The 14257-nt window shown below is 32.4% G+C and overlaps 1 protein-coding gene across 3 annotated transcripts in view; it reads left to right on the forward strand.

Annotated features, from left to right (window-relative positions):
- The window catches only part of LOC107455926 (uncharacterized), a 93160-nt gene that overhangs the window by 45533 nt on the left and 33370 nt on the right, over nt 1-14257 (forward strand). For 2 of the 3 annotated variants that reach the window (XM_087156885.1, XM_043046121.3), the window contains exon 2: nt 12812-13052. In XM_087156885.1, coding sequence (XP_087013011.1) covers nt 12812-13052 — 241 coding nt within the window. Of the gene's footprint in view, nt 1-12811; nt 13108-14257 lie in introns of those variants that run through there. The other variant, XM_087156886.1, reaches the window with a different exon arrangement.

The raw sequence follows: 14257 nt of genomic DNA on the forward strand, positions 1-14257 counted from the left end.
ATTGGTATTATATACAATGCCTAGGGAAAGTATCTAATACTTCTCATGTTTTATACCTTGCCTAAAAGCATCCGGCATTTTATACAATGCCTAGTCATTTTATAGAATGCCGGCGTTTCATACTTTGCCGGTAACATATATATGAAATTTGCACAGAAAAATAAAATAATAATTGTAAAATGGTTAAGATCAGACACCGATTTAAATAACTTTGTCTTCAAATATAACTTAGAATTACGTTATTTTGATAGTAATAAGAATCCTCTTAAACTCTTAATTTAGAAAGCAAACAAAATTAAAAACTTATTAATAACAGTACAGGTAAATACCTTTAAATTAGGGATACAAAAGTATTTATAGGAAAACAATAACTTTGACTCATCATAGAAATAGATTTGCCAGAGCCTCGAGAGGTTGGAATTGTGGAAACTGCCCAGATACGCAGCTGACACCATGCCACATCTCTGAGTGTCCAGCAATGAGTGATAATCTGAGAGAAATACGAGTCTTGCCGTCATTGATAGACCTTTATGACGATAACATCAAGCAAATCACAAAAGCAGTATCAAGACGCATGTAAACATTTGATTCGGCTATGTCATAGACACGACAAAAAAAAAACTTCGTACACACTGAGAAAAAAATAATCGTACACACTGAGCATCGTGTGGATGGCTGCTAAGTACGAAGCTCGTAACGAGGTGAACCGAGTTCGAATTCCAGCGATGACTGGTCGATACGAACTCCGCACCTGGCTCGCACCGACCGCAGTGATGACGAAAAATATCCTCAGTGGTAGACGAATTATGAGCTAGATTCCTCTTGACGCCAGGATAACCGTGGAAGGTTTTCGAGGTTTTCCTCTCCATGTTAAGCAAATGCGGGTTAGTTCCATAACAAAAAGTCTTCCATGAAGGTAACATTTCTCACAATACTTGACCCTGGAGTTCCCTTGTCTTCTGGATTAGGTTTAAAATTACAAGGCTACGGAGTTGAACATTAGTACTCGTAAACCCAAATTAGGATCGGTCGTTTAATGACTGTTACATATATACGTCGAAACTTTTTTTGTTTGTGAGAAAACCTAAAATAGTGGGTATGTTTCGTTAAGGTTGATAAAGCATACCTATATAATTTATTAGTATACCTATATGAAATAGTTGTTGGTAAATGATAATAAACGATAATATCTAGGTATCATGACAACACTTTGTCGGTTATTAAAAATATTTTCAAGTGTATCTCTTTCTGAATCTTTTGAAATCTATTCATTTTAGTCTTTTTATTCGAATCATAAGTTAAATATTTTTCTTTATTCGATCAGAACTTTTCTCTATTGTTTAGATGCAAATCTTCTGAAAATAACAATTTATTTTCCCTATAGTGATCTAAGGCTAAATATTATAACAAATAAAATCGCCAGAAAATGTTTTTAATGAGGTTTAAAATCCAATATTTCCAGTTCTAGAAAGGTGATTGTTATCTTCGGAATCTAATTCTGAGTTTTAAATATTAGTCAGAAGTAAAGCTGAAATTAACAAAGGATCTGAAAAATCCCTTTTTTGCGGAAGTTATAATGATTCAAAAACAATTTTGCTGATTTTTTTCCTTCGTTTTTTCGCGTCCAAACAAACTACAATGCAACCCAACTAGGCATTAGTCACCCCCCCCCCACCTTTTTCTCAGTATGAATTTCAAAGTCTTATAATGCGCTTTTGTTTTGAGTGAAATTTATCGCAGTCCAACAACCCTGAGAGTTAGAAAATAAATAACCAAATGGACGGATGAGCGATTACATAGACAAAAAAGATGGCAATTAAAGGGGGAGCGCTTCACGAGAAATGCTCGTTGAAACTGTGTAAGATTGTTAGTAAAATGAACATTAAAATGAGAGATTCTAGTATTCTAATGATGATAGTCATTCCCTTTCTCTTTCAGTTTTTCTTTAAAGAAGAATAGAAGAAAAAAAAAACTCAAGGGTCGAGAACTTGTTTTTAACGTGCCAAAAAAAAAGAGATTCGTTTTTTCATCTTTGATCCACTCTTTCGAGATCATTCAGAGTTGCATTTTTGAAATAAATGACGAGAAAATGCATCAGAGTATTGCAAAAATTCGTGCCTGATTTTCAAGCTCAATGAGGCGCAACACATTTTTAAATAAAGAGTGTTCATTCTTGAATAATACGTTTTCTATAATTTTTTATAACCGCTTTTCCGTGTTCTACAACACGTTTTTCGGATTCATTTCTTGCATAGTGCGTGGTTTCTTAAAGACTGTTATGATTTATTCAGCTGCCATTTAAGCTTTAAATTCATTTTGTCGATAACAGATCATAAAATAATCTGAATCGACTGGTTTTGATGAATATGGAAATATATTATTGTTACTGTGAATGCCCGAGACGTTGTTGACTTCCACCGGTGAATGTTGACAATCACATAGTCCCTTTGGCAAATGTCCAAAATATATACTAGGTCTATTTAAGTGTTACTGCCTGGTATACATTTGCCCGGTATGCCCTACATAATTTTTTTTAAGGCTTAGTGACACTGCCCAGTATTCATTTATCCAAACACTGGTGTTTCTTCTAATCTATCCTTAGCAGATATTAAAATATGGAATAAATATAATAGTATAAACGAATAAATTAATATCAAATCGGATATAACAAATATTTCGGACATTCACCAAAGCGGCTGTGTTATTGTTGACATTCGCCGGTGAAAGTCGACATTCTCTTAATTTCGGTCATCATTTTCAATTTTTACGTTTTTGTTGCGTTCAGATCTACATGAAGTGGAGAAAAAAAGATGCTTTTGCAGGTTTTTTTTTTTGCTCTAACTTACACAAAAAGGGAAGACTTTTTGCTGAATTCGCTATACAATTAGTAGTTCTCGTTAATTTTTTTTCTTGGTGCATAAACCAATTTTTATGCAAACCACAAAAATTTATATAAATTAACAAATTTACATTCATTTATTATTTTATCCGATTCAAATTTTTTGACTTATAGTTATTTATAGTATAATAAAAAAGTAAATTCTCTGAAGCAACTTTTGATCCAATGAGTGGATTATCACGCACTAGTACTCAATATTAATATATTAATGATTTTAGAGCAGAATCTTATGTAAGCTAATAAATTAGTGAAAGAGATATTTTAAGTTACGAAATCAGTATTTTCATCATCTTTTCATCAGTTTTACGAAATCAGCACGTATTGTTCTGAATAAATATGACTTTCAAGAATTTAGATTTCTGACTCTCAAAATATTGAGGAAATCCATGATTTGGAAAATATGGTCCCATTAGTAAAGCCAGAAAAGTGTTATAAAGTTAATTTCTCATGAAGTTAATAATTCCTAAAGTTAAGAAAATAATTCCACTTTATCCCTTAAACTCTTATAGTTAATTTCAGTTTTCGCGGATTTCACCATAAGAGAACCAATTCAAGAAAGTTTTACACATCCATTAAATTCGTTAGTCCAAAGAAAATTCCATGTAAAAAGTACTTTTAATAACTCTTTACTTTTTCTGATAAATTTCTCTAGTGATGATATAAAAATTGAATTGTGAAATATGCGAATTTTTCGATTAGTTAAAAGTGCGTAATTTTAAATGACAAAAAACAAAATTTGGACGAAATCGGTTGAATATTTTCTAAGTTATTAACGTTTTTGAAAAAGACCTAAATGTAAGAGTTTTCCTATCATTTTAAGACAATATCTTTAACTGTAGAAATTAACTCAATGTTGCTTTGTTTCTACTCTTTGACTAATAAAATGCAAATAATATGCCTTTTTTTATATTTCCTTTATTATTTATAAAAAGAAATTGCGTATTTTAGGAGAACCGTTCTTGAATTTTTTTGTTTTTGCTCTTACCCCTTGACTTAGACAAACTAAATAACGCTTTTTTTGCCAGTAATATGCTGCTGTGAGTTTGCAACTGTTACACATGACTGTTAGATCAAGTTTAACTTATCTAAAACCAGCGCTGTATTTTTGAGTATATAACCAAATTTATATGAACACGAGTCACTTCCAGGAGTATTTGATACGCTTTTGATTGCATTTGTTCAAATGAAAGAATTGACACTCATTGATACCAGAAATTGTTTTCTTTTCTTACATTGGTTAATATTAAATTATTTTTCAACAATTGCCTGAATTGTAGGGGTGAGCATTATGGTGTGGAGTATGGTATTTTGCTATTCTCTGTGGCGCAATCATCATTGTGGTAAGTATATTGCATCAACAAAAGCACGCATCTGTCCTTGCAGAACATGCCTAACACTACATGCAAATAGTTTTTTCCCCTCGGGACAGTGGCATTTAAAAGCCGGAGAATGTGACGTGCCATACAGCTCGTAAATTCCGTGCATGGTTCATAGAGTACCAGGATGAATTTAAGTACTTCCCTGGCTACCAAACTCACCGGACTTAAACTCAATCGAGAATCAGTGAGATCATTTTGATCGGGTTGTTTTCGAAGGCACCGTAGTAATATGAAATATGATGCTTTTTTGTGAATAATAGGCTATTTTAATGACTGCTGTCGGTTTTCAAGTGTTACTCCTGAATGTTAGGTCAAGTTTACCCTGTTTAAAGCCAGCACTGTCAGCGCTTATCTTGAAAATGGCACGAAACGTCAATACGGTGAAAAGCCACAGTTTTGTGAAAATGAAAAGCGTTTGTTGTCTAATTTTTTAATATTTAAGGACTTACTCCAATGCTGCATAATCTGTACTCATAAAAATTTTCAAAAACTGATAGTATGGCAATGATTTTGACAATTTCCATCCAGGTCAATGTCGTCAAATTGGCGATTTTTAAAATTGTTTACCAACTTTTAAAATATTTAAGTTTTTTGTTTGCTCTAAAGTCCAGATAATTCTTCACTACAGGATTATATTTATAAAGTTTAAAATCATCACATTGCTTTAAGAATAAGGCGCTTAAACTATGGCTTTTTTCTTGGCTACAGAGTGTCAACTCAAAAACCACTTTCCCCCTTAATCAACAGCTGCTCTGCAGAGGCACTAATACACTGTAAGATATGGCAGAGAGAAGCGATGGCATAACGGCATAAGTCTTCTCATTTCTGTTAAAAATTAGGCTCCTAATATGGCTAGTCCAAAGTCTAGATAGGGTGGTCCGAGAGAGTCTTGGACAGGAGCACTGCAATGACAGTCCAGGAGACTCAGTGGCGTACGGGGGAGGGGTCTTCCAAGTGGTGTTTCTATTAGCCAAAAACAAGGAGTGGACCTAAGAAGTTCTTAGTTCGATGGAAGGGGCAGTGAGGAGTTCTTTAATCCTTATTCAAATACTAACAAGTGATAAGATTTTATGCTTTCAACCTGTGAAGATATTAAAATACACCCTAACACCCCCTTGTCCCGCAGTGGACTGATCGTTAAGACACGGTTCCCAGTAGATCACCGAAGTCAAGCATCACTGGTTGCGGTCAATGTGCGGGTGGGTGACTACTTGGATCAGTCTGCGTTGGGACCGAGGGTGTGCGGTATTGGTCCTCGTTAAACTGTTCTACCGTAAAATTAAACTGTTCTACCGTAAAATGCTCGACTTCGCGTGCTGGTCGTCAGGTTACCGAAGCGGGGGTGCTATCCCCTCTGCAGAGGATCAAAATTGTGATGGCATGTCTTCGGATCATCCTCAGGGATGTTTCCCAGACAGCCGCCTATAGCTCATTGTGCGGTTCTAGTGCAACGTAAATGAACTACAACAACAACCTAACATCCCCTTAAAAAATAGCTGAAACTAATCCTATTTGAGGAATCCTCTGAAGATATTAAAGTGCTTCCGCATTTTGCAATTGCTCAAAAATAGTTTATTATCATTTAAAACATAAATGAAAAAATATTACAAAGTTATAAAATCATAGAATTAAATGCCTTAGGTTAGAATTATCGAGCAAAAATACGGTAGGACTGATCAACCTCGCAAAAAACTACTCTAATACGCTAATTCTATTTGATAAATCTTTTGAGAATTCTCTAAAGATTTTAAATTAAAACCGTAATCATCCTGTTTAAAAATTCCTAAAATGAACTCCCAGCAAAACTGCCGAATGTATGGTGACTATTTGACGAAGGTTTAGCTCTAGGGTTAACGAAATAGAAGGAAACTCATCTATTAAAACATATCAAATAAAAAAAACCAACTAAATGAGAAATTTAATCAGAAATGACAACGATGACATTTATCTTAATAGGCTTATGAATTATTGAAAAATAGATTGCCTTAAATGGTTTGCTTAGATATTTGATAGTGTAAAAAAACCCAAAACAAGCATTTCGTCAAAACGTTAGGTAAACTCACAACTTGGTTTTCCTTCCCACTGTAACTTAAACCATTATTTCGTCACATTGATCCCACGATTAGATCTTATCGAGCTCTCTTGAGAAAAAATAGATTTCATGAGTACCCATAATACGAGATCATTGCCTTGTATTCTAAATGAAGCATAATTGTTTTAATTGATAAAAGGAAAGAAATCGTGGCTACAGACAAGATATGAGTTATTTATTATGTAATATATAAAGCTTTTCAGAGATTTAGTCTGTCATAATTTTTTTCCTCTTTTTCTTTCCTTTTTTTTACCACTTAACCTCAAAATTACTACTTTGACATTTTCCATCTAAAAATATTTTGTTTTTAATTTAAAGTATCTGACTAGCGCAACAACATGAGTTTGAGCAAAATTTTTGAAATTGAGTTTATTATGAATTTAGAATTCTTGTACTCTTTTCTTTCTAAAAATACTTTATTTTTGTTTGTACTCTAATTATTTTCAAAGTGATAACAGTTTTTGTGCAAGGTGATAACAGGGATTAGACTAGTGATTTTAAGTCTTTAAATGCGTTTTTCTCAGAATTAGTTTTTTTTTCTTCACATTTTACACAACCTTAAACACGATATCTCATGCTATACTGTTTTTAAAATAATTGTCAACAACTTTTCACGAGTGTTAATGATTATAGCACACATGCTTTGAACAACAGAGTAAGAGAAAAAAGTAGAATTTCATTTTTTATGCTCGTTTTTTCGTAAAGATCAGTGCGGAAAATTTTAAAACTAGGCTTTTTTTTATAACTACATTGATCCCTAAATCAGTTATATATCTACTTGCTTTTAAGATAAAAGTCACAAACATAGTTGATAGTCATATAAATAAAATTGTCAAATAACTTTTTGTTTCAAGCGATAGAAATCTTTTTACACTGTTTAGAGTATATTAAAAGAAAAAATGCTTTATTTTTACCTAAAAATGACCAAATGAAAGGGAAATAATAATAATTGTTTTTGCTACTTTTATAAATTTTTAGGCATAATAAAACAAAATAGTTTTCTTTTAAATTTTATATAATATTTAAAAAAAAAAGTTTTCGAAACTAGTCGGATATCTTAAGTTTCATCATAATAATATCATAATCATCATAATAATATCATAATCATCATAATAATATCATAATCATCATAATAATATCATAATCATCATAATATAATCATAAAGTTTAAATATCATAAGTTTCTTTTCGAATGTTTTCGTTCCTGAATTTGAATATAAATAAATTGTATAAATTGTATTGTATAAGTATAAAAAAAATTGTATAACTCGTAACTTTCATAGTTTTTTAAAAATTATATTTTAAATATTGCATATCTTATTGTATGTCTGAAGCCAAGTTTCAGCAATTTAATACTCAAAATACATATTGTTTTATTCGATTTATTTCGGAGGCAAACTATTGAAAATGGAAACTGCAACTGTACTTTCCATTCTATTTCGAGTAAACCAAGCTCGTCAAGTATCGATTCTCTTAAGTGACACATTCTACATTCATTCACAATGATTCTTTCACCAATATTTCATTTTTTTCACTATACATTTCTTAACACAAAGACAGGAACAAAGTCATGTGGAACATAAACTAATTATGTATCGAAGTTGCTAGGCACACCGAATAAAAATATATCACGGTTACAATAAAATACATAAGCAAATAATAAATCTAAGTAAAGTAAGAGACGCAGACGAGGAAGAATTATATTTCAGCAAGTTCGATGTGTGATACGGCCCTGAGTTTTATTAATTTCCTGTTAATGAATATTCTAACTTATGTAGAGAAACTTAGCTCAACTTTAACACTTCATTTTGCATATAAACGATCAACTGCTCTGACGTCATAGGTCACATGTTTAGGTATTCATGATCTTCTTGAAGTGCAAGTACCCAATTGAATGAAATCAAATACACTAGATCATTTAAATACACTATTCTTTGTACCAGTGTCTCAATTTAGATTTAGAAAATTTTAAAATGGTAAATTTTTTATGTTTAGAATTGATCTAATTAAAAAGTCATCACCAACCAAACGTCCAATTAAACAAGCCATATATTTTTATTTTGTTTACAATGGCAACTGAATAATAAAGCTTTTTTTTTAAAAAAATAAATTTTAGTCAAATCTACTAATGCTCATCACGTGCACGATCGGAAAATGCCTAGATGCAAGAGATAAAAATTATTGCTTTTGGTGCAATTCTGTTGGCAAGCGTGATTTTTAGAAAAAAATTTTAAATCTCAAGACAATACTAATTTAAACTTGTAAACATATGGTTGCCAGATGTGGCTAGTTTAAAATAAAGTCGGTGATTTAAGTTATCCAAAAAACTTTTTTTAAACCAATCATAACATTTATTCTTTATAAATAAATCAGAGGGTATGTTATGTCAAAACTTTTGGCACTGTTGGAAGATCATGCTTGAAACTTTCAGAAATGTGATCATGCTAAATTTGCTTAGTGAGCTTCGGAAGTTAAAAAGCTTTTCTTTTTTTCAATACCACTAAAATTAAAAAAAGATAATTCTAATGTAAATGTTGCAACCTTATATAATGATTTCAAAATTGCTGATATTAAAACTAAAAAGAAGTTATTAACTTCGCCTCATTTTGGTAGATCCGAATTTTGCACGTGTACATATGACTCTATTTCTAAAAGCTTCCTACCTGATCTTTCAAATTGTGCTAATAGTTTTGTCATGTAAAATCTTCCAAAACACTTGGTGCTAAAAGGAAGATTTTTTACTTGAGTACAGAAATGTATCCATATTTTTGGTCAAACCTTGTACACCGAGTCGAGGTGGCTCAGGGGATAGAGCATTCACCTTCCAATAAAGTGAACTGGGTTCGAATCCTAGTGAGGACTTGTGGATATAAATTCCGCACCCGACTCGCACCGACCACAATGCTGACGTAAAATAATCTAAGTGGTAGAAGGATCATGAGTTACCTGTCAGTCTAGCCGGGGAAAGTTTTTGTGGTTTTCCTCCCCCTGTAACGTAAATACTGGATAGTTCCATCAGAGAGTCCTCCAAGAAGGCAAATTTCTCCCAATACTTGATCCAAGATTATCCTTGTCTTCTGCATTGGGTTGAAAATTACAATTCTACCGGAGTTGCACATTAGTAGTCGTAAACCCAAAATTGGGTTGGTTGTTCAACGACGGTTGTAAAATAAAATAAAAAAGAACCTTGTTCACTATCTAATATTAAGTAACAAGGTCGGGGTAAAATATTACGGAAATAAAAAAAAAAGCAATGCTCAGTATTAGAAAAATACATGGTATTACTAAAAAGAAATTTGATACTAAAAGATATTTGATAATAAAATATATTTTATTCAAATCACTAGTACATTAAGCACTTCATGGATCAGATATTGTTCAATAAATACTCTGTACCAGACTTATCGTTTATTATAGTTAACGATTGCTTATCGTATTGTTAGACTATCTATACTCGATACCAGATACTTAGATACGTCCATTAGATACTTAGAACAGTACTTGATCCTAAGAATTCTTTGATACAAATCTGGTCAACATTTTGTTATCTTTATTATACCTTGTTCGATTTATTCATCTCATAAATATAAGTACTATTCTGAAACCATCTATAAGCTTAACTATTATGCAACCATCTATAGAAGAAACAGCTCTTTGTTATTATATAATATTTGTTATTATATAATATTTATTATTATATAATTCTTAGATTTATTCTCTTCAAAAACACAATTTAACTATTCCGTAACCGTTTATTAGCTTAAAACGAATTTTTTTTTTAACTGAAGCGTTCTTAAGCACTTTGTATCATACCGTATACAGTAAAAGTTTTAAACTCACATCATGCCGATTCTTGCTGTGAGATATTTACTCGCCAGTTTTAAATAAAAAAATTTAATGAAAAAAGTTTCTTTTTCTAGAAATGATGAGAGCGTTTCTTCACTCTGCTTAGTGAAGAGCTCCCCATTGCAGACACAAATGCTTGCGCAAACAAAATGATTCTTGTGAATTACTCCAAACCATTAGCAAATACCTCATCAACAGCCCTGGGGTGATATTCCATACGCACTTTCTTCATCACCATTGGAAAAAACACAATGATGCCCTTGGGACGAAAGGTCAGGGTGTCGATGCACTTGTAATCCCCGACGTTTTTATAGATATTGAGTCACGGCATGAGACAACTGCTGGAGTTTGTGTTCGTTAAAAGTGTTTACATAGCACACAAACGCCACACTAGCACTAGCAAGGGTGGAAATGTCGCAAAAAAAGATGTCTTTCCTGCGGTGCGCACCCACTGAACAAATTAATCCAAGGCCTTGAGCGAATTGGTTTATACGAATGTGTTATCTGATGGCTTACACTTGCTATCGTTGAAACAGCGAGAGTGAAAAGTTGATTTCGTAACTTAAGTGGTAGTTCGTGTAATGAGATTTTCGTCCACAGAGGTTAAAGCTCGTTTAATTTGTTCAAAAGGAATTGTAAGATTTCAAAGCCAGATTTTAAGAGGCTATGAAGACGAGATAATTTGAAAACAGGTGCAGGTACTGTTGATTCTGTTTTGCTATGGTACAGAACTTTTATAAAAAGATGGAACACCTTTTTATGTGAAAATTTTATACACAGATCCTACGCGCATAGATGTAAAGAAGGCTTTTTTTATATACTTGTAAAAAATACTCATTCATTAATTAGTAATTTTCTTGAATTTTCTAAAGGATATTTCAGCTTTACATTTTCTCGTTTAAATTAAATTACGTTGAAAATAATCTGTAATATACCTTGACTTAAAGATTCTGTACTGAATATTAATACTTGATTTGTCACGGAATGTTTTAGAAAAATTCTAAATTAAGAAAAATAATTATATTTGTGAAACTGAAAATAAATTGTAAAGGGCGAGATTTTCTCCGGTAACAAGCGAGAGTTAAATGAAATCCTGCTTTTTTGTGAATAATGTGCTATTTTACTGCTTCTATAATTTCTTGTTTGTCTGTGTGAGGAAAGAAAATTTCCATTGTAATTTCTACCTCTTCCCGATTAGCTGGAGTACTCACATCTCTATTGTAGCTTTGCGCTGTTATTCTACATTTAGTGATAAAAATATAATTGAAATATCAGAAGTTTTTATTGTTATTTGATTGCTAAAGGGATAATTCCTTACGATATTCACCTTTTCATTAACCAAAACGGCAAAATAACTTGGGAAACACGGATATTATGTACAAACAAACTTTACGAAAAGAAAAACTGCTTTGACATTTTTGAATTTTATTAAAGGCTCAAATCAGGTAATTTGGAACAAATTCAAACTATATTAATCCCAGTTTTGCAGTTACATTTTAATTCAAATTTCATAAGTATTTTTTTCTATGTGCAGCGCTTGGAAGTAAACTTTAAGCAAAAAATAAGCATGACTAAGGAGTAGGTGAACTTTGTTCGATAATTAAAAAAAAAAAATCAAAATTTGAAGGGGAGAATTTAATCGCTATTTTAGAGTATTTCTGATTGAACGTTTACATGGCCGGTCAGGTATGTAAGGATAAAAATACATCACCGGCCGGGCATGAAAAGTTAAAAATACATGCCCGATCGGAATTTTTATGTATTCCGGACACGTAGGAAAATATAATAAAAATATCTTCGTTTGCATCTGGGAGTAGCTAAGATGATTAGGTACCTGGTGAAAGCTTAGATTCACTCTTTGACTCCAGGAACGACAGCCAGGACCAACCCAACAAGAATGATATTTTCCCTTAGGAAAAAAAAAAAAACTTTTACTGGTAGCTTTAATCAAATGAATTTTTAATCTATCTATCTGAAATTGAACTTGTCCCGATTGATTTAAGAACTTAAAAAAAACTGTTTATACCCATTTTTAACTCTTACAGTAATGTTTAAAAAATTAACAATAATCAAAAGAAATAAAATCACAGAAAAAATATTCCACGTTATTTTTCTGTTTTTCATTACATTTAATACCAATTATTTTAGTTGGCTGGAACTCCGTGTACTCTTATATGTAAAAAAATACTTGCAATTAAATTTTTAAATATTTTATACATTTGTAGAATTTTATTCTTTATATCATGCCGAGTACATGGACAGATTAATTTGTATTGTATTTAAATAGAATTTTTATTCGTAACAATATATAAAATTTTTTTTTTTACTTACTATACAATGTACTATATTTTTCTAATTCTTATATGTATGTCTTGTTGAGATTTGAAAGTACATTTTCATTGTATTAGTTATAACATAGATTATGTATTTAACCAACAAAAGAGGTAAACATCATCAAAATTCCTATTTTAAAACAATGCCTAGCTGTGTTTCGTGGGGTAGCTGTTAGACTGTCCAGAGTTGATTGTTAAATTATCATACTATACTTAATAAGACCTGCCTATATAATAATCCTTATATATTTTGTTTTTGCAGGAGCGCCTAGACAATCTAGCCTTCACATCATTCCCAGAAGATTACCTTCCCTATGCTTCTTCTTACCAGAACGGGAGGGAAGGAAAGGCCCCTCCCTACCTAGTGTGGGACGAGAGACGTCCGAGACGTAGTCGCAAACGACGGCGAAGGGGATGCTGCAACACCGCTGCTCTTGTTTCGGCCATAGCGCTCATCATCACTGCCATTTTAGCTGTTGTTGCCATATCTGTTTACTTAGGAGGTACTTTATAATACTGCCATTTTAGCTGTTGTTGCCATATCTGTTTACTTAGGAGGTACCTTTATAATACTTCCATTTTAGCTGTTGTTGCCATATCTGTTTACTTAGGAGGTACCTTTATAATACTTCCATTTTAGCTGTTGTTGCCATATCTGTTTACTTAGGAGGTACCTTTATATTTGAAATTGTTCGAATGCTTGAAGATTTTAGACGATATTTTAGTGAACTACCCACTCTCCATTCATCTGCATGAATAAAGATTTTCTTCCTTTTTCTGTTTACAAGCTTCCAATTGACGAAATCTTAAAAATCATAATTCATTTAAATCTAATTATTTATTTGTCTACAAAAAAAGAGAGACTTTTGAAAGAACTGCCCATTGTCAAATGCACTTGGAACATTCTTCCACTAAAAACTACTCGCATAGTACTTTCACTGAGTTCTGAAATTTGGTAGAATAAATCAAAGCTAGGCAAAATAAATTGAAGTCTAATTTAATCAGATTAAAATAAGATATTTCGCCGAGATTTTTTTCCAAAATGTCATTTATAACGTTCTTTTTTTGCTAAACGCGACAATTCTTGCTAAGATTGAATTAGCTCGCCTGCTCTTTAGGTATTTACATGCTCTCATTGTCCATTGGACAAGGTTGGAGAGATATTTGTACCCCTTTAGATGATTTTAAAAGCCCTATAATAATTTACAAGCCACGACAAAAAAAAGTTTCAAAAAGCCTTAATAAGACACTTTATTTTTGCATTTATATAGTTGACATTTATATAGTTGACTTGTTTTATTCATAAGATCGTGTTCTTAATTATGGTATAGTTAGGCATCATAATTTTCATGATACCAAATATCTCCAGAAAATCAATAAATAGAACAGTCTTTAAAAATCTCATTGCCGGCTAGGTGGCCGAGCGGTTAGCGTGCCTGACTAGCCAATGGCTGTGTGTTCGAATCCCTCTCAGGGCATAGATATTTTTCTGTTTGTTGTCCTCTGTTGCGAGGGATGTGTGCATGGCGCCCACCTTAAGAACGGGTACCTGCGTCAGTGTGGCGTGGATAATGTTGCTTTTCTCCTTGACTTTCGTTACAAAGATGCTCACCTGGCAACGCAAAATGGCACTTCCAGCACCTTCCGTAGCCAAGTTCAGTGCTTGCCGTTAAAAGAGACCCTCATTTATAGCGACGTTTAAATATTT

Source organism: Parasteatoda tepidariorum, chromosome 2 (assembly GCF_982258835.1).
Source record: "Parasteatoda tepidariorum strain Cologne lab strain chromosome 2, Ptep-v5.0, whole genome shotgun sequence".
Classification (NCBI taxonomy): Eukaryota; Metazoa; Arthropoda; class Arachnida; order Araneae; family Theridiidae; genus Parasteatoda; species Parasteatoda tepidariorum.